The 21,046-nt window shown below is 42.3% G+C and overlaps 1 protein-coding gene across 6 annotated transcripts in view; it reads right to left on the reverse strand.

Annotated features, from left to right (window-relative positions):
- WASF3 (WASP family member 3) overlaps positions 1-21,046 on the reverse strand; it is a 124,623-nt gene that overhangs the window by 34,952 nt on the left and 68,625 nt on the right. For 5 of the 6 annotated variants that reach the window (XM_026493033.4, XM_044381707.3, XM_044381704.3 and 2 more), the window contains one exon: positions 6,606-6,748. In XM_026493033.4, coding sequence (XP_026348818.1) covers positions 6,606-6,738 — 133 coding nt within the window. In that variant the 5' untranslated portion in view covers positions 6,739-6,748. Of the gene's footprint in view, positions 1-6,605; positions 6,749-21,046 lie in introns of those variants that run through there. The other variant, XM_048215600.2, reaches the window with a different exon arrangement.

Genomic DNA, 21,046 nt, shown 5'->3' on the forward strand with positions numbered 1-21,046 from the left:
TGGGTTGAGCGTCCAACTTCTTGATTTTGGCTCAGGTCATGATCTCAGGGTCCTGAGATTGAGCCCTGCGTCAGGCTCTGAACTCAGTGGGGAGTCTGCTTAAGATTCTCTCCCTCTGCCTCTCCCCCTGCTGGGTAGTATGTGTGTGTGTACGTGTGTTTACACACGTGCGCTCTCTCTCAAAATAAATAAATCTTAAAAAAAATAAAAAGTATGTCACATTTTTCTCCTTTTCCACATGTCTTATAGTTTTATTTTTTCACTGAACAACGTATATAGAAGAACAGTAGAGACTGAGGTAGAAAATGTTTTGTCCTATAAAAGGGCGTGCTTTACAGAAGAATACTACTTTAGACTGCTGATAACAGCAATTGTGTTCCTAATATGGAAGTGAACATAGTAAAGTTTTAGAATATTAAGAACCTTTAAAATCTTCCCTCAAAGTTTTTAGATGGTCTGCTTTAGTAACAGTGTAAATCAAAACAATTAGAAAAACATCTATAAATCACATAAGCCTATATACTCATGAAATAGGAAGAAGAGATAATAAACCAGAGAAGGACTAAACATTCAGATTTGGCTGACTCTCCAACTTGTGCTGTTATGAATTATTCTACATTTAAACTCTGCTATGTAGAGATCCATCTAGGAAAGGGAGAAATGAAAAACAACCTCACTCACATAATTACTTTTATAATGCCCTCAAGGAAGTATTTCTGATATTCCAGGTCAAACGATGGGTCGGGAAGGTGCCTGAATTCCCAATAACTCTGCCTCCAGCTTGCTGACAGAACTTCTGTCTTATAGTGTCCTAAGTATACATTACTCACCTCCCTTCACTGGCTTTCTATTTTAGTCCACAAGAAATGCAAGCATTTATCTCTATTTCGAAGCATTAAAATTTTAAAAATTCTTGCTGTTTCTTCCCATCTACTTCTGTCCAGATGGAGCAATACTTTTTCTCTTAACATCCCCTTTTAACCCTAGCTTTAAACTGCATGGAAATGTACTTGTGATCTATTTCCTACACATACTGCATTTGAATATCTCCCCTTCCTCTCACAAATCCCATTTGGCTACAAACATCTTAGAAATCTATTCAGTGCATGCCTTCAAAATACTCAGATCTCTATTCTGAGTAGAACTGCACTTGGTATAATCAATTAATATGACTCCAAATTTTAGACCCGATTAGATAAAGCAAATGTGAGCAAGCCCTTAAGGTAGTATCTTCATGTTGATCTGGCATTTAGTTTGATATGAAGCACTATGTACCATAAGGAGTATTACTAAAAATATTAACCACTTATTAAAATCTTTGAGAAGAAAACAGACCTCCTTTCTTATTCATGCAATTACCTAAAACATGGAAATTAACAAAAATAGATTTTGTAACAATTTTTATTTTTTTTAAGGTAATATTTGAGAGAGAGAGCACGCACACACTCGAGTGGGGAGAGGGGAAGGAGGAGAGAATCTTACAGGTTCCATGCCCAGCTTGGAGCCCGACACAGGGCTCGATCTGATGACCCTGAGAGATCATGACCTGAGCCGAAATCAAGAGAATGACGCTTAACTGAAGGAGCTACCCAGGTGCCCCTGCAATAATTTTTTAAAGGAAAGACATTTTTAAAGTCAATAGTCTCAGAATTTTTTTAAAAATACCAAAAAGAACCAGAGATGTATGTACTGGTTTACACAGGAATTTATAATAGTGTTCCCCACCCCCCAAACAAGGAAACAACTTATATGTTAACAGTAGGAAAACAGCCAAATAATTACGGTATATCAATATAATAATCTCTAGCTATTAAAAATTGTATCTTAGAAGAATCAAAAAAGGTGCTTACTATATACTGAGTATAGGCTACAAAATCATATATAATAAGATACCATTTTTACAATGATGTATACAAAGCATTACCAATTATCTTCTCTGATTAATGAAAATTTTGTAATTTTTTTCCTTTGTGTTTTCCTGTGCTCTGTTAAGTTCTAATTATCTCATTAATACCAGCTAATATAAGCAAAAACCTTGGGGGTGAGGGGGGTTGTACTAAAGGTCTGACCCTTTTCTTTGTGACATCTTGGGAGCATTCATGAGGTCGGGGAGAGGAAGACCACTATTATCACAAGAACAAAGAGAAAAGAAGTAGTAAAAAACACCCTAGAGGTATTAAAGAAGACTTACGTCATCCTTGGCACAAATGCCCTATGTTCCCATGTTTTTTGTTTTTTTTTTTAAGGTTTATTTATTTATTTAGAGATAGAGAGCGTGAGTGAGGAGAAGGTAAGGGGGAGAGAGAATCCACAAGCAGACTCCCTGCTGATCATGGAACCCAACCCTGATATCATGCCCTGAGCTGAAACCAAGAGTCAGCATTTAACCTACTGAGCCACCCAGATGCCCCCCATGTCCTTTTTTAAACAAATTATATTAAAATTACATTATAATATCAGTAGGAATTTGATTGCAAGATACTGTAATTTTAATTGAGCAACTAGCTGATAGGAACAAGAACACTCAGATTATTAATCAAGGAAAATGATGAAAAAGCACTCCTGATTTAAAAGTTACTGCTACACTAAACTGTCATTTGAAGAAAAAAAATCAATACTCCATAGCTAGAAAACCAAATGACACACTATTAACCAAAACTGTTAAAAAATGGCTTCCCTGTCTCACTCCCACTACCCCCAGATCAATCCCATTAGAAGTTAGGAACATACAAAGAAAAAAAATCTGAGAATTACTAGATAAATTTTTTATTTTGTTGAAGAAAGCTTTGATACTTTTTCTTTAACTATAAGGCTGTTCAAGTTACAAATTTCCTCTTTCATTTTTATGACTGTTCTTAAACTCATTATAATAATCAATATATTCTCATTGAAAAGATTTCAATTCCCTGAAAAGCCTGGTAAGAATCTAATGCTGACAAAATTTCTCGCTCTTTAAAGCCAAGTGTCTGGGGGCGCCTGGGTGGCTCAGTTGGTTAAGCATCTGCCTTCGGCTCACGTCATCATCCCAGGGTCCTGGGATGGAGCCCCATGTCAGGCTCCCTGCTCAGCGGGAAGCCTGCTTTTCCCTCTCCCACTCCCCCTGCTTGTGTTCTCTCTCTTGCTGTCTCTCTCTCTGTCAAATAAATAAATAAAATCTTAAAAAAAAAAAGTCAAGTGTCTAATTTGAATATATGGGAACATGGTACCTAGCAAAAATCTACAAATTCCCCAGAAGTTATGTAGGGCTATAGGGGTGTATAATCATTAACGAATAAGTCATTGATAACCAGAAATGTGCTATTCTACCACCAGTAAGTAGTTAAGTATATTAGTTTCCTACAATTGGCATCCGTATCACTCTACTCCTCTTTCTGTAAGTCTCTCCAGGCTGCAGGCATGGATCGCACAAGAAAGGGGAAGAAAGGAGGTCTGCTCTGAGGATCCCCGAGCACTGCTCCTTGAACGGGAGGGAAAGCCCTCCTGCACAGGTCCAGAGAACAGGTCTCTCTCTACCCTGCTGCACCCCGTGCTCTTTCTCACCGTCAGCTCCTGCCTCCATCTGCACATTCTATCTTCCTTTACCAGCTGACTTCCTCTGCCTTCTCTTACACTCTGCCTACAACTCCAGCTTCAGCGTGCAGGTGACCATCACTTCTTCAGTCCTGGGTGACATTTCAGCAGCAGGTCCCATAACAAACTAGCAAGCTGTGTTTCTTACTTCAAACTTCCTGCAAGCACAGGACTGCCCCAGATCATCTTTTCAATCCAGATACACGGTATCCATTTCTACAGATCATATCTCTAGTGCACTCCAATCATTCTCTCTGGAGGGATTCCTAGCATCTCGTTTTAAAGCTCTCCCAGTGCCTCTAATGGAGACAGGGTTGAGACCCACACTGGGGCAGCCTAACAAAGGCTGGCTGACCTTGAGTCCAGTGCCCATCCATGGTCTGCTCATGAGGCAGGAGTGGATCAGGTGGATGCAATGAAACCAAGGCTAGGTGGTACATTAGTTTCCTTTTGCTGCTTTTCCTTGTTGTGTCAAATGACCACAAGTTTAGTGGCTTAAAACAACACACATTAATTATCTCACAGTTCTAGAGGTTAGAAGTCTGAAATGCAGGGCACTGGGGTGGCTCAGTCAGTTAAGCGCCTGCCTTCAGCTCAGGTCATGATCTCAGGGTCCTGGGATCAAGCCCCGCATCGGGTTCCCTGCTCAGCGGGGAGTCTGCTTCCCCCTTTCCCTCTGCCCCTCCCCCTGCTTGTGCTTTCTCTCTCTCTCTCTCTCTCTCTCTCTCTCTCTCGCTCTCTGTCAAATAAATAAATAAAAGTCTTAAAAAAAAAAAAAGAAGAGAAGAAGAAGGCTGAAATGGATTCCACTGGGCTAACTCAGGTTTTGGCAGGGCTGTGTTCCTCCTGGAGGCTCCAGGGGAGAATCCATTTCCTTGCCCTTTTCCACTTTCCAGAAGTGGCCTACATTCCTTGGCTTGTAGTCTCTTCCTCCACCTTCAAAGCCAGAAATGGTTGGTTGAGTCTCACATCACATCATCCAACACGGGTTCCTCCACCTCCTTTGTCCACATTTAAAGGAACCCTGGGATTACACTGGATAATCAAGGTTCACATCATTCTCTTAAGATCTCATTAGCAGATTCATTTCCCCATCATGTCGCACAAGTTCCCAGGATTAAGATATGGACATCTCTGGAGGAGCCATTATTATTCTGCCTACCACGAGCAGACTGCATGGAACAGAAAATACTGTGTGTGGGGTTTTACTCACAAGCACCATAAACACCACCAACACAACTAGGCTGAGTATTATTACAGCATGAGATATAGCTTGACTATTAAAACTTTAACCACTTATGTTAGTTTTCATCTCTTATACTCCACATCAATAGACATTTCAGCCATAAAAACAAGAGACCAAAGCATTCTTAAGAAAAACATGAATTCAAACAGAAATATTTTTATCCTTCAATAATTTACAAGCTATTTTCCTACAGTTATACAATTTATACATTTTATCAACAACCACTACCCAAAATCAATTGTAATTAGTTTGGATTCCAAAAGAAATCTATTTCAAAACACATTTTAAGTTATTTCCAAATTGCTTTTGCCTCAGCTAATGATTATATATTAAAAATACAACAACACAGTACAATTCCTTTACAGAAAAATACTTAACCACAGTGTTCCTTCTTCAAAATTTAAATAAAAGCTCTTGAACATTTTTAACAAACATTTTCCTGTGCTTGAGGCTACTGGTATGTGAAATCATGGAGGTTTTTCTAGTTATTAACATAGACTCTGAAAAACTTAACTGTGAAAACCTGTCACCCAAAATGCATCTAAACCAAAAAGGAGGGGGACAAAGTGAGAAAACAAGATCATGACATAAATGTAAAAGTTAGGGGGGAAAACATTCCAACTTCAAAAAGCTTTGAAGAAAAATGCATATTCATGCGTATCTGAGTCTTTAGAAATGAACTATTTCTGGGCACCTGAGTGGCTCAGTCACTTAAGCCTCCGACTCTTGATTTTGACTCAGGTCATGATCTCAGGGTTGTGAGGCTGAGCCCCTGTTGGGCTCCACACTGGGCGTGGAGCCTGCCTACGATTCTCTCTCTCTCTCTCTCCCTTTATCCCTCCCCATCCCCCTAAAAAAATAAGATAAAATAAATGAACTATTTCTTGGGTATTTCACATTAATGTTCGAAATTAAAATAACAAAGTCCTGGGGCGCCTGGGTGGCTCAGTCAGTTAAGCATCTGCCTTTGGCTGAGGTCATGATCTCAGGGTCCTGGGACTGAGCCCTGCATCAGGCTCCTTGCTCAGCAGGGAGTCAATGCTTCTCCTTCTTCCTCTGACCCTCACCCCACTCCTGCGTTCTCTCACTCTCTCTCTCTCTCAAATAAATAAAATCTTTTTAATAATAATAGAAAGTCCCGTCTTCCTTATACTTGTATTTTCGTGAATTTATATGATCTACATGTGTAATATACACATAGTACTGTCTATATAGGATAATCAGCTTAGCTGTTGACCTCGATTCAGAAGTTAGTACCTGCATTTATGTTAAAATTAGCAAATCTCACTGTTTTTTTTTTGGCTTTAATCTTTGATGTGCTTGGAATATTATTTAATCAACAAATATTTGAGCATCTACTCTATGCCAGGCGTGTGACAAGTGTTAACAATCTTTCAATTTATCACATTAAAAAAAAAAATTAGTCCTGCCCAAGCTTAACAAAATAATTCACATTTTTTTTTTAAAAGTATCAATCACTTTATCCTCATTTAATAAGCTTTTTAAAATTGACACTACTTTGAATCCACACATTTGGTCTTATCTAATAATTTGTAAGCTGGTCAATTCTAACTTTACATCTTCAGCATATAAAGTTGGTATTACGAGACCAGTAATTTATTTCACACTGGGAAAATCGGGCAAGCTGGAGAGGGCTCTTTGCTTCAAAGTTGTGGTCTCTTCTTCGGACAAAATTAACTACCAAACTGAAATCAATTTGCTAATGGTAAAGTTAACAACATGTTACTGATAATCAGAAAACAGGTGTTCTAGAAATGAGATGACTTACTTAGACTGCTTAGCTGGCGTATGATAGCAGCAAGAGTACTATTGGTTACACATTCAAGTTCACTGGTAATCCCTTCAGGCAGGGCTCCCCGGCACAAGTGCCGGGGTTCGATGTTCCTCTTCACTAAAGGCATGGCTCACAATCTGAAAATTAAAAAGACATTTTTTTAAAAACGCTCATATTCACATTTCCAAAAGTTAGAGTTTTAATTCCCTTGAAAACCGATTCCTTCCCAGGAATTTTCATTACCCTTTCTACGTGAATCAACTAAATACACAACAGATGGTGAATTACTTACGTAAATTTTATCGATTTCAAAGACAGAGAGTACAATCCTACTTTTATAGAAAGATAACGTAAGCAAGATTTCCAGTAAAGTATGAATGACCGAATACATGCATTTTTACCTTCCTTTCCTCTCTAGTAAAATGAAAAGAGATAGAAAAGGCATAAGCCCAGAAGTGCTGGGGCAGAAAGGACACAGCAGCCCAAAACTGGACAAGCCTAACCAGATGAAGACACAGAACAGGCCATACCCAGGCTAAAATGGAGGAAGATGGGAAGTGAGCCCGCCTGAACCACAGAACCTCACCCACCCTCCCCAGCAAAGGCTCAGGAGAACCATGTGTCCATGAAACGGGTGGGGGGAGGATGGATCCCTAGGGGGGGATAAGCCAATGAACCAGACATACTACAAGGATCTACAAGAAGGAATATGAAAACAGGACGGCTGGCTTTTAAAAATCCATTCACAAATTCTGTCTCCCTTTCCGGGCTGCCCCCACTCCACTGCACCCAGCCGTCTTACTTTCTGGTGAATTCCAGAATTTGGACTTGAGACACAAAACATAGCTAAAGGTTAGGGGAGGAAATGCACTGAGGCCAAGAGTATTAAGTCAAAGACTAGACTGGATGTAAGACAGAGCTGCTCCCCCCACCCTCATTCCCTAGCTCGCCTCTCCACTTGGCTCCCAGAGCACTGACAGCCTGCTTTTCACTCCCCACCCCAAGAGACTGCGACATTCCTCCCAGAATGTTGGAAAAGGAAACATCTACAAACATGGACACTAAGCCAGGGATTCTCCCTATGGAAAATGCCAACCAGGTCATCCCACAGCTACACCTGCTAATAATCCCTCCCCACACAATTTCCCATCAGCTTTTGGTGCCTTAGACATAAATAAGAACGGACAGTGAAAGATCACCAGACACTTCAGGACAGCCTTCCTGGCAATGTCCTGGCAATTCTTTTCACTTCTCTCCTCAAAAAGTACATTATAAATTAACAAAAAATCTCACCTTTTTGTTTAAGGAGGCATATACAGTTTCAAACCTACTGTTTATGCAACCAATCTACTGCTCATACAACAGTAAAAAAAATCCAATGACTGGGATTTACTGTCATTTTGACAAGATTATCATATTGCCCAAGTTGCAGGAACGGAAACAGAAAAGCCTAGGACATCGGTTAGCAGTCAAACCAGCCCTGAAATGCCAATCTGGAATTCTTGTTATGTGAGACAAATAATATACCATTTGCTTAAACCACTGTAGTTGGGTTTCCCTTACTTGGAGTAAAACTTATTTCCAGCTGGTACGATAACTGAATGGTACACTGTATCTAAAGAACCTGGAATGTAGTAAGCATGTAATAAATGTTTGCCTTTCTTCCCCCTTTCTTTAAAATCTTTGCTCATGGATCTATAAATACTTACCGAGCACCTACCCCCTACCCAGCGGTATGGGGGGTGACAAGGACCCAGTGGGGAGTGAAAGCAGACAAGGTCCCTCCCCCAGTGGAGCTCTATTCTATGAGGAAGCAAGACATTGATCCAAACACACAGATTCATGAACTCGGGGTCAAAAAACCATTTTGGGGGGCGCGGTGCTGAGTTGTCTGCAGAGTCACGGCCAGCCTCCGGTGGATGCGGGGAATGACTGCTGACTTGAAATCTGAAGGGTGAATAAGGGTCTTGTAGTAATGTGGAGAATAAAGCAACAGAAGGCAAAAGTGGGAAAATCTCTGCTCAGTTATCCAATGTTTGGCTATTTCTATCTTATGTCCATGAAGGTGATAGTTCAACATACTGACCATATTTTCCGATTCAAATCCTACTTCACCCATTGACTTAGGTGCATTGCCTATAGCACTTCACTCCCCTCTCTGTGCCTCTGTTTCCCCACCTGTCAAATGGGGATTACAGCAGTACCTACCTTAGAGAGTGAGAATCTAATGAGTTATTAACACATACAAATCATTCAGAACAGCTGGCTTATAGTAGCATTCAAAAAATGTGACTGACCATATTCATTTTATGGTATCGTACATGTTATAATGTTAATTATTATTCCTATTATAATAAAAAAAGGAACAGTTTACTAGCTGACGATAAGGCTGGACCACAGAAAATAGATAATAATATTTGTCTAAAAATTATGTGAAAGAAGAGGGACACACTCAAGGAAGGAGTGCTAAAATATGTAAATCCTAGATCTCCACGTCTCAAGGCAAAAATATAAGATGCACTGTGAGCTGTCAGGACTTTCTGGGGGAACCCATTAAGAACAACAAGATGGTAACTAATCACAATAGCAATGAATCAGAAAACCAGACTTCGTCACAAGGAAAAAAATAGCATTGACAAACTTAATAAAAGCAGAGAGTATGGGAAGAAAAATACTGAATACTCATCAACAGGGACTCACACCATGAAATCGAGAAGAAAACTGAGCAACAAAAGCCATAATGCCCACAAAGAAACACAGAGCGACACGGGGGGAGGAGTCCAGCAGCAAATGCTTCTAGAGACAGCGCAGGTAAGCTACTGAACTGGATGTTCTATAAGAATCAGAGCTCACGGGTAGTCTGCCTGTGATGCTGGTTTGTGAAACTGGCCCAAGCATGAATTCACTTTGAAAGAATTTCTCAAAAGAGGGATTTACAGGGGCGCCTGGGTGGCACAGCGGTTAAGCGTCTGCCTTCGGCTCAGGGCGTGATCCCGGCGTTGTGGGATCGAGCCCCATATCAGGCTCCTCTGCTATGAGCCTGCTTTTTCCTCTCCCACTCACCCTGCTTGTGTTCCCTCTCTCGCTGGCTGTCTCTATCTCTGTCGAATAAATAAGTAAAATCTTTAAAAAAAAAAAAAAGAGGGATTTACAATGGTTTGGGGTAAATGTAAGATTCAGGAGCTGAATGCTACGCATAGAATATCCCCTCTTCTGCATTCATTTCACATTTATTCAGATAAATGGCACTCTTTTCCCCTATTTTTAGGCCTTGGACATGCCCAGAAAACTTGCCAGTACAGCACCTCCCCAGCTCACCACCCACATTTCTTTGGACCTACAATTATTCAAACGCATACAGATTTAATGATACACCTATCACACAGAGGTTCCTGCCAGCATGTCCCAGACCTGGCCACAGCTAGTTCAACTTCCTCCCCTCTTCCCCTGGACTGGGTAGTTCCCTAACATCAGATACCCCTGTCATTCACTAGGGCACAGGTGGGAGCTAGCACAGGCTGTTTGCCACACGGGAATCTCAAAAATGCACACACGACTTTCCTGACGTTCTCAGTTAGAAGGGCTCATACCCTGCTCTGATACTCTGCCCACCACTGCCAAATCCTTCAGTTTCATATTTCAGACATGCCCCTCTTGGGTCACACAGAGAACTGCTGACTTAACATGGTGGGTACCGGAAGGCCCCAGGGGTACCCGGCAGTCCCACTGAAGGTGCTAACCCAGAGGCTTGCTGAAGACGTATTAGGACACAAAAGAGAAAAGCTTCACTCTGTAGAGGTGTATTAACCATGTCTTTTACACCTGTATTCGGATACTTTGACATCTTGGAGGCAGATGGAGGTCCCTGGATTGGACAGACTGCTCCTCCCAGAATGAGCCAATTCCTAGAGTGAGCAAACTCACGCAGGAGCTCACCTTTCCTATGCAAGCCTACCAACCCAGAGCCTATGTCTCCTCTCTCGGCTCTCACACCCCAGGCCGTTGTCCGCCTGCCCTTACCATCCCAGTGCCAGGGACCAGGGAACTAGGGACAATATTATGTCCCAAAGCCTGCTGTAATTATTCAGCCAATCCCAAACCTGCTTGCTCTGCCTCACCCATCCCTTCCCACAGAAACCACAATAAAGGCTCTTGCCCCCACCTCCCTCTCTCGCTCCCTCTGTCTCCAGATAGCCCTCAAACCTGGTGCTTCTCCAAGTAGCCCCCTCATGAAGTGGCATACCTCCCGTCTTGGGATCTGGAACACTTATCTTTTCACCAGCAGCCATCGCCCTATTTGTTGGCCTCACCATATGCCCCCTTTTCTGTTAATGTACTATATATTTTTTTTCAGTTGGTTAGGCATCCTTTTTTTTTAATGTTTTTTATTATATTATGTTAGTCACCATACAGTACATCCCTGGTTTCTGATGCAAAGTTCAATGATTCATTAGTTGCTCATAACACCCAGTGCACCACGCAATACGTGCCCTCCTTACTACCCATCACCAGTATATTTTAAAACAACAGGGAAGTCTGGGAAGGATTCCCACGAGGCACCACGGCAGCTGTTCATCGGTGTGACCATTCCGAGCGACCTGCTGGAGTCTATGTGCCGGGTACCAGGCTAGGACTTCCTCCCAGGGTGCACTTGAAGCTTTCTGAATTCCGGGACTGAGTCTTTAAGTCCTGTGTTTTCCACACTGACTTTTACAGTTCCCCAACACAGCCTGAGCTCTGAAAAACCGTCTGCCAGTTGCACACCCACATGCGTAGACAGACACGTCTCTATCTGGCCTTCTCCTTGGGTATTCGTCTGCAGTTACTACAGCATTTCAGCTCTAATTAACCCAAGCTTTCATTTCTCACGATCGTTATGCATCTACTTGGCACTCCCACACTTGTCTAAATACAAATGACAACAGAAAGAGGCCATGCTACTCTCTTCCCAATTTTAGAAAAATTGTTTCGTAGCTCCTTTTTAAAGTTCTAATTACCTAGCAATGACTTTTATGGCTTTCCAATTCAGTGCGAAGTACTCTAACACATGTATTTTTCCCCAGATGGCCTTTATTTTATCTGACACTAATCCAGTTTTGAATAAATTGAACAGCAGGGTAGAGGTAAAGGAGAAAATGTTGGGTCAGTCATTACTCTTGGAAATGCTTTGCAATGACAAAAGCAGACATGTAATGAACTAACCCAATTAGTCACCAACAAGTATGCCTCTCAACTCCTTCACTGGAAGAACTATGACCCATCCAAATCATTCTTCAAAGTTATTCCATAGGCTAAGAAAAACAGTCAAAGATTACCAGTCAAATGTTTAAGGATTATTAGAGGTTACGTAAGGTATAACTATTAAACCTGCAGTCTGTCCAACTTTTCTGGGAAATGTTTCAATTTAGAGAGAGACAACCTGGTTCATATAACCGTGAACTAGATTCCAGATGCGGCTGAAAACAGGCCAGAGCCTTTCCCTGGGAATTCGGAAGTGGGACCCCCACACCCCGCTCAGCAGCTGCTCTCTGGAACGGCAGGGATGGGTAACTCCTCCACCACAGGAAATGGAGCTCGGCAAGGTTAGTCAGCAGCACAAGATTAGAACGAAGTAACAAACTGGCAAAGACAAGAGACAGACAAGGACACCCCAGCGCTTTGCCCAATCTCCCTCAGATGGCACGGCCAATGAGGAGAAGACACTTCCACCCAACCCCCACCCCATCTGCATCACACTTTCGTGGCTCTTCCGTCTTTTCTCGCTTCCTCTATTTCCTGCCACACAGGCAGATCCCCCTAACCAAATCCTCACAGGTGTGATTCCATCTTGAGGGCTACCTCTCGAGGACCCAGACGAATACAAGTGGCTCTGAGAGTGGTCTGGGAGAACAAGTGCTAAGACAGGGATTTGGGACTCGTGCACACACCATTCTGCAGGTGACGAGGAGGCCGTCTGGAAGGACAGGCACGGAGAGCACTGCCACAAGACCGTGGGGCACTTGTGACAGATTTCCGTTGTAAGTGACCGGGAAACTGTCCTGGTAGAGAGAAATGCCGTGATGGGCATAATAATGCAGGCCCCTGGGAGACACAGAAGGAAGAACACCTGCAAAAACAGCAGAGTTGGCTAGTTACTGCTCGTGTGCGCTGGTGGCCTGCATAAGGGTAATGCGGTACCGAAAGCTGTTAACAAGCAGTTAATAGCTAAGTGCGGGAACCTGCGAGCCTTCCTGGTGGGTGTAAACAGGTCCTCATTATGACCTGTAATGGGACTGCAGACCTAACCGGGACAGCTCTGGAGCTCAGAATGTTCGAATGCTCAAAGCGCTCCATTATTATGCAGGTCGAGGCTGTGTCTTTCAGGGATCCTAACAACTGGAACAGGGACTTCTGATGGATGCCCATGATGATGCGGAACCCAAACACCCCCCACCCCTGCCCACCAGGACCCTCCGGAAGTGGTCTGCATACCACTGTAGAGGCCTCCCCACCACCAGTAAGCAGGTGCCCTGCACTAGGGGCACACACCCCTCTCCAGATGTCAAGTGGGTAACCAATGCCGAGGGGTTCTGTGCTTCCATCCCTGCACCTCCGGACTCTGCAGGGCTAGGGGCCCGCGTTCCCAGAAGGGCTCATTCTTGGCAGGGGCATGGTCAGGGTCCCAGTGAACTGCACGTTCTGGCTCTGGACACTACTCTGGACTCTTTGGGCCAGGGCCCAGAAATTGAAGAGGAGTCCCCCATAAAGGCAGATGAAGCAGACTGCGACCAGGAGAAAGGGCTGTGTTTACACAAGGGGCAGAGAGGAGCATGCGTGAGGCCAGCTGACACCCATCTTGCCCACTTCTGGGATCCAGATAACTAATTACGCACCTTACTTAGTGCGCTAATTCATGTGAGTGCACGTGTGCCCGTATACGCTGCACCCGCGGATTTCCTGGAGTAGCTAACCCATTACTGTTAACTGACTTCTCACAGTGGGGGTTTGTTCTCTGCACCTCGTTTCAGTAAAGTTGCCCTACAGGGCAATTTTGTGTTTACTTCTACTGAGACCCTGGCACAGGACTGGGGTTCTCATTTCTCACTGACAGTTCAAGGTTTTACTAACTTCTGGAGCCCCAGGCAGATGGCAAGCCATTTCTCTAGGTTGGTGAGCAGTTTTTCTATTCAATTTTTAAGGGATTTGACAACCCTCTGAGCATCCCAGCGTTCATTCAGAGGACTCGGTTCCAGCTCGCTGCTTCAGGCTGGCCCAAGACACATTTCCCCATCCCGGGCATCATCAGAACCTAGCCTGCAGCCCCTGTTCCAGTGTCCTTCACCCTCTCGATCCCCTCAGCTTCTAACACCTATGGACGGACTGCCAATGTGTTCTTTTCAGCATGGCAATGTTATTAAAAACACATAGATGGGGGGGCACGCCTGGGTGGCTCAGTTGGTTAAGTGTCTGCCTTCGGCTCAGGTCATGATCCCGGAGTCCCGGGATGGAGCCCCACAGCTCAGCAGGAAGCCTGCTTCTCCCTGGGCCCCTCCCCTGCTTGTTCTCTCACTCTCTCTCAAATATAAAATCTAAAAAAACAAAATACATACATTGCACACAAACTCAGGCTTTAGCAAGCACTTGTAGGAGTTCACAGCAACTCGAGTAGCTCATTCACTTCATATGTGTCACTTGTGAGGGCGCTCTAAAGAACCCCCAGCCTGAGCTCTGCCTCTCCCACCATCACTGTAACGCATCACGCTTCCCTGTTCCTCTAACCCGCCCCGGTGTGGTCCTCAAACTCTGAACAATACGCGGTGACACACATCAACTGGTGACGAGGTTTCGTGAAAAACTGAAAAGGACTGGTGACGGGCAGAGGATGACCTGGATCAAGTGGGTAAAAACGGGGAAGGCAACGTTGAATATAGAACATAAACGTACACCGTACTCCGATTTATGTATTACCTTAACAAATTAATGCCGAGTCCCTGTGTGTGCTAATTACACCCTCCCTGCCTGCCTGACAGCTTGTTGAGAGGCTCACATGAAAATGTGTGTGGGGCAAAAAAAAAAAAAAAAAGTAACATACTTATGGTATTACTTTAATTTTAACAAAAATATAACATTCATTCCTAAAATAAGATATGTAATATTTTCCCCAATTTTATTTACTGTACAATTAACCTACACCTGTTCACGATTTCCTATAGCATGAATAATTGCAATGTTTTTTCTAAGAAAGTCATAAAATCAATTCAACGAATGTTTAAAACAGTATGAAGTTCTCTGAATGTCCCTTTCCAAACCATTCCTGTCCACACCAGACCATCTGGGATGAGCAGTCATCTTAGGAATCCAAATAACTGGTGGATCTTTCCAGATCTCTTACAGTTACTGATTTTCAGGTTAATTTCATTGTATTCAGAAGACATGCTTTGTCTTAATTTGTCCAAATTTGTTGAGATTTGTCTTATGGCCTAAAAAAAGGTTTGTCTTGGTTCCACAGGTATGCCACACAGATGCATATTCGGCTGTGATGACTGATGATGATGTGATCTTCTATATTCTGAACTGATTCTTAGTAAACTTGTTCTAGGAATCGTGAGGAGGGCTGGAGCTGCCAACAATAATTGTTAGATCTGCCAATTTCTCCCTTGAGTTCTATCATTTTTTGTTTACGTATTTGGAAAGTCTGTTGTTGAGTCTATACACACATTTAAGATTATTAAGTCTTCTTCGTGAAATAACCCCAGTGTCATTATGTGATGTTCCATTTGCCCTTGGACATAATCACTGTTCCAAAGTCTACTTCAGTCATACCTTCTTTTGGTCAGTGTTTATGCAATATAACTTCTTCCTTTCAACTTTAACCTGTGTCTTTATATTTAAAGTAGGTTTAAAATAGCATGTAGTTCAGTCTTGCTTTTTATCCAATCTGACAATTTCTGACTTATAATTGGTGTGTTCAGATAATTTACATTCAATGTAATGGTGATACGGTAGAATTTAAACTTTCCATTTTGCCAGTGGTTTTCTATACATCCTATCTGCTCTTTGCATTCCATACATCCCATTTGGCCTCTTTGTTTTCTTATAATTATTTTGTATTATGCCATCTTATCTCTATAACTGGCTTTTATTCACTTTTGTTTTAACTTTTTATAAAGTGGTTTCCCTAGGTCTTAAAATATATGTTTAACGTATCACAGTCTACCTTCAACATAGTGTGAACACGGTAACTCTGGAAGAAGGTATTTGTTTTCTTCCTCCAACACTGTGTCCTGTGGTTCATACATTTTACTTATGTTATAAATCCACAACACACTGTTATTTTTACTTTGAACAATTATTGTACAAAGCAATTAAAAATAAAAAATATATGCTGTCTATGTTCACCCTCATGTTTCACCAAATCAGGGTCTCGTCATTTCTTTGTGTAGATCCAAACTGCCATCTGGCACTTAGACTTCGTTTAACATCTCTTACAGTGCTGGTCTGGCAATAAGCTCCCCCAGCCTCTGATGGTCTGAAAACGTCTTTAAATGGCCCTTATTTAAAAAAAATTTTTTTTAAGTAGGCTCCACACTTACTGGGGCTTGAACTCACTACTCTGAGATCAAGACTCAGCCAGCCAGGCACCCCTTATTTTTTACAATATATTTTTTGCTGGGTATAGAAATTTGGATTGACAAGATTTGGGCTTTTTTTTTTTTTTTTTTTTTTTGTCTTTTAGTACTTTAAAGATGTTATTCCAGTATTACTCTTATCTTTGTTCCTCCATTTGTAATGTTTCTTCTGCCTATGGCTGCCTTCAAGACTTTCCTCTTTACGGGGCACCTGGGTGGCACAGCGGTTAAGTGTCTGCCTTTGGCTCAGGGCGTGATCCTGGCGTTATGGGATCGAGCCCCACATCAGGCTCCTCCGCTATGAGCCTGCTTCTTCCTCTCCCACTCCCCCTGCTTGTGTTCCCTCTCTCTCTGGCTGTCTCTATCTCTGTCAAATAAATAAATAAAATCTTTAAAAAAAAAAAAAAGACTTTCCTCTTTACCTTTGGTATTTTGGCAGCTTGGTTCTTGTGTTTATAGAACTGGGGGAGTGGTTCCCATTTCTTTTTATCCTGAGTGGGGTTCTCTGAAATTCTTGGATCTGTATGTATTTCATTAATTATTTTTTTGCTTCCATTAATTCTGGATAATTCTCAGCAACTGTTTCTTCAAGTATTTCTTCTGGACAATACTTTCTTTTCCTTTTGGATTCCCAATTACATGTCTATTACACTACTGATATTGTTCCATAGTTCTTAGATGTTTTGTGCTACCCTCACAGCAGTATATATACACAGCCATATATTTACATATACATATGCATAAAGATATGTATCTATACATTATATATGTAAATATACATATATAAATATAAAAACATCTTTATCCATTCATCTATTGATGGACACTTGGGCTGCTTCCATATCTTGGCTATTGTAAATAATGCTGCAATAAACATAGGGGTGCACATACTTTTTCAAATTAGTATTTTTGTTTTCTTTGGGTAAACAATTCAACACCAAGAAAACAATCCGATTAAAAACAGGCACGTGAGAAGATGCTCAACATCACTCATCTCAGGGAAATGCAAATCAAAACCACAATGAGATCTTACCTCAGCATGGCTATTATCAAAAAGACAACAAATGACAAGTGTTGGCGAAGAGATGGGGAAAAAGGAACCCTGTGCACTCTTGGCGGGAATGCAAACTGGTGCAGCCACTGTGGAAACAGTATGGAGGTTCCTCAAAAAGTTAAAAACAGAAATACCACGTGATCCGATAATTTCATTTTATATTGTTGACTTAAGCTTCAATTAGCTGATTCTTTCCTCGGCTATGCCCAGTTTGCTAACAAACCCAACTCATGTTTTTGTTTCCAGTAGTTTCCACTTAACTCTTTTTAAAAATAGTTTTCGTCTCTGTTGATATTTTCTACAAGTCCATGTATATTCTCCACCTTTTCTCCTACATACTTTAATACATTAATCACAGTTATTTTAGAGTCTGATAGTTCTCACTTCTGGGTTTTCTCTGAGCCTGTTCCTGTTAATAGGGTTATCTCCTGACAATGGGTTGTTTTTCTTGCCTTTTGTGGAATAATTTTTTTGCTCAATGCTGGACATCATTTGTAGAACACTAGCAACTTAGGCAAACAGTATTTCCGCCTGGAAATGAGCTTGCGTGGTCTTCCAGCATGCTACTGCTACAGAGGATTTGAATCAACCTGTTACCTAATGTAGCAGAGCATCAAAATCTCCCAGAGATGGGGTGCTGCCTACCTTGTACCTGGTGGTTGAAATGCCATATTTTTCTTAGAGTTCCTGCTCCACCCGGCAGCCCCTTCACACCTGTGTCATAAAGGAGTCCCTCTCCACACACTCACCTTCCAGCAGAGGACTGCTGTTGCTTTGCTTCTAGATGTGAGGGTCATGGTAGGGGCAGGGAAAGTTCTTGGTTCTCCTGGTCCAGCCTGTATCTCAGGAAGGGCCTATGGACCTGGACCTCAGAGCAGGCCTCTTCAGCATCTGTGCCTTTCTTTCCCATGGCAGCTAACCTCTGCTTTGTATCTGTCCCTGTCTTGGCCATTAGAGTTTTCTGCTCCTCATGCAACATAAGCAGAACTCTGTTTTCTATTAGTGAAAGATTGTGGGGCGAAGAGGTTGTCCTGCTTTTGCTACTATGCTTGGTCCCAGAAGCAGATCATTGCTGGTTACAAAGGGCGGACAAAAGGGTTTCCTAGCCTTCCTCCAGAAGCAGTAATATTTACCTGGGTCCTGGGGGCTAGAGGATCTGTTGCCCTCCCAACAACTTCTGCGTCAAAGGAGGGAAGGGGCAGGATGACAGACCTTACATCCTGCCAGTCCCCCAGTACGATCATTTCCCACACGGCTGCACCACCAATGGGGTCTTGTCTAGTCTCCAGGCTTGCCACTCATCTTTCTTACAAGCATTTGGTACAGGCCTACAGAAAAGAGCTTGTGAGTGTGAACCCCCACTGGTATCTGGGCTCCTGGTTATTCTAAACGATGTGTTAACTCACATTCAACCTTTAAGAACTTATTTTAGTCACTTCAGTGGTGGTCACCTGTTCCTCCCATGCTCTGAAGAACACAAAATAGCTTAAGTGCCCTGCTCTCTTCAGGAGGGCTTGTTACTTTTTACAATTCAAGAAAAGTTATTACTTTATAGATCAATGGCTTCTTCTCTTTCTTACTGATGGGAGCAATGCTCATTTGCAACTTTTTACATCTTAACCGGAAGAGAAATTCTCTGCCATCATGGTAAGAACAAGATGAACATATCAGCTTCCTCTTTTGTTAAGACTTAAACTATATTAACTAAGACTAACTATATTAACTATATTAAGACTAACTATATTAACGAAGGGAAAAGAAAGCAAACTGATATTCTTGAGGATTGAACATTTGAATGTACTCTAAGTACCTGCATGCACAGACCCCAGAGTGAGCAAACTAGTTTGGAAAAGAAAGGAATAACACTTAGTATGGATAATTAGTACGGATAATACATCGCTTTCGTGCATGGACTATACTGCAATGGGCAGTATGAATTAAACTGAACTCCCCAACTGTGATCATTCCCCAGCATATACTGCAATTGTAAGAAGGGCAGACTGGATGCAGAGTAACTTATATTAACTGCATTAAATCTTTATGACATATTTTTAAACTACATTACTGATAGAGAAAATTAAGTGTACAAAATCGAATGAATAGATTTGGGGATGGGTTTCTTTCTCCACTCTGCAGCATAAAGACCATCCTGTGAGTTCTGAGAGTATGCACAGCCTGCAGAACCTGACAGTGTTAATGATTCTGCCTTTTCTATTCTTGATGCGCTGGTAACCTTTGCTCTGATTGCCACATGCCAGGCAGAGTGCCGTGCAAGGCAGGACTAAATCACGCGATACGTACTATATTACACACACGGAACTAAACGTGTGCACACGTGTTGACTTCTACGTGCGAGTTTTATACTCAAGAGTGACCCAAGCAGAAGTGGCCCTGGCCCCACACTCATACGGAACTGAGTGACACAGGGCTGACAAGCCCTTGCTCCGACTTCCCACCATACTTCCCAGCAGGTCCTTTTTATTTTGAAGGGCAAGGGCCATGTCTGCATACCCCAGTCTCGTGGAACACTGCCTGCCTACGGACATTGCCCAGGAGATATTCGCCACTGATATTACATTCCCACAGCCAAAGGAAGAGCCTAGGATTCCTCAACTCCCAACCAGTTACATTATCTTCTAGAGCTGCACTGCCTCGCCTCCTCTTTTAGCTAAGCTTTAGATCAAAGCTGGGAAGGGTGGGGGGAAACTGGGTGAGATTTAATCAACAGCGTTTCACTGGGATAAATGACTTCATTTTGCTCTTCAGAACAAGGTCTGTATGTTTCCACATGATGAGACACAGAAAGGTACAGTGAAATAACGCTGGATTAGGAACAGGGGGACCTGGCTTGTAGTCCCAGTTCTGTCACTAACACCACATGATCCTGTGCAAGTTTCATAATCAAGGTGGGCCTCAGTTTCCTCTTAAGAAAAACAGATTTGCTCCCTCCATTCCCTCCAGCTCTGATATGCTTTGTTTTGTCCTTTCACAGTTAGATATTCCACTGCCTTTCAGACACTACCATATTGGAGTCATAGGCTCTCCAAACACTTGGTGCATTTTTATTATTCTTTAGCCAGTACCAATACAAAGAGTAGACAAAAATAAGACACAATCCATTTATAGGTGCCTGGGTGGTTCACTCGGTTAAGCATCTGCCTTCGGCTCAGGTCATGATCCCAGGGTCCTAGGATCAAGTCCCGCATTGGGCTCCCTGCTCAGCAGGGAGTTCTGCTTCTCCCTCTCCCCCTGCTCATTCTCTCTCTCTCTCTCTCACAAAAATAAATAAAATCTTTTTAAAAAAAGACATAATCCCTTTACTCAAGGAATTAATTGTTTAGTGAGACACAGACATATAAATTAAGTTACAACCCAGTGTGACAAGTACTACATTGTAGGTATTTCTCATACCTGGGAAATTAAATTAAATTAAATTTAATTTAATTTAATTAGAAAGACTCAGTGGTGGGTGGGGGAGGGGGACATGGCATCACAGACCCTGCAGCACCATACCTGGCACATGGGAGCTGCTAACTCATTAAACAGAGCAGATGGGAGAATGGAGGTCCTTATTCAAGGTTTACGGGAAGCATTCCATTACTTTTAAAAACTGCTAAGCAGCCTCAATAACTAAGCAAGTATCCCAGGGAAAAACAGCAGATTCATGTCTGCAGAATAATGTGATATACCTGAAATCTGTCCAGTACCTATTTTTGGAGGGCATTCTGAGATAAGAAGTGATCATTTGCCTTTTGTGGGCTACAAAAAAGCAC

This window comes from Ursus arctos, unplaced genomic scaffold (genome assembly GCF_023065955.2).
Source record: "Ursus arctos isolate Adak ecotype North America unplaced genomic scaffold, UrsArc2.0 scaffold_10, whole genome shotgun sequence".
Lineage (NCBI taxonomy): Eukaryota > Metazoa > Chordata > Mammalia > Carnivora > Ursidae > Ursus > Ursus arctos.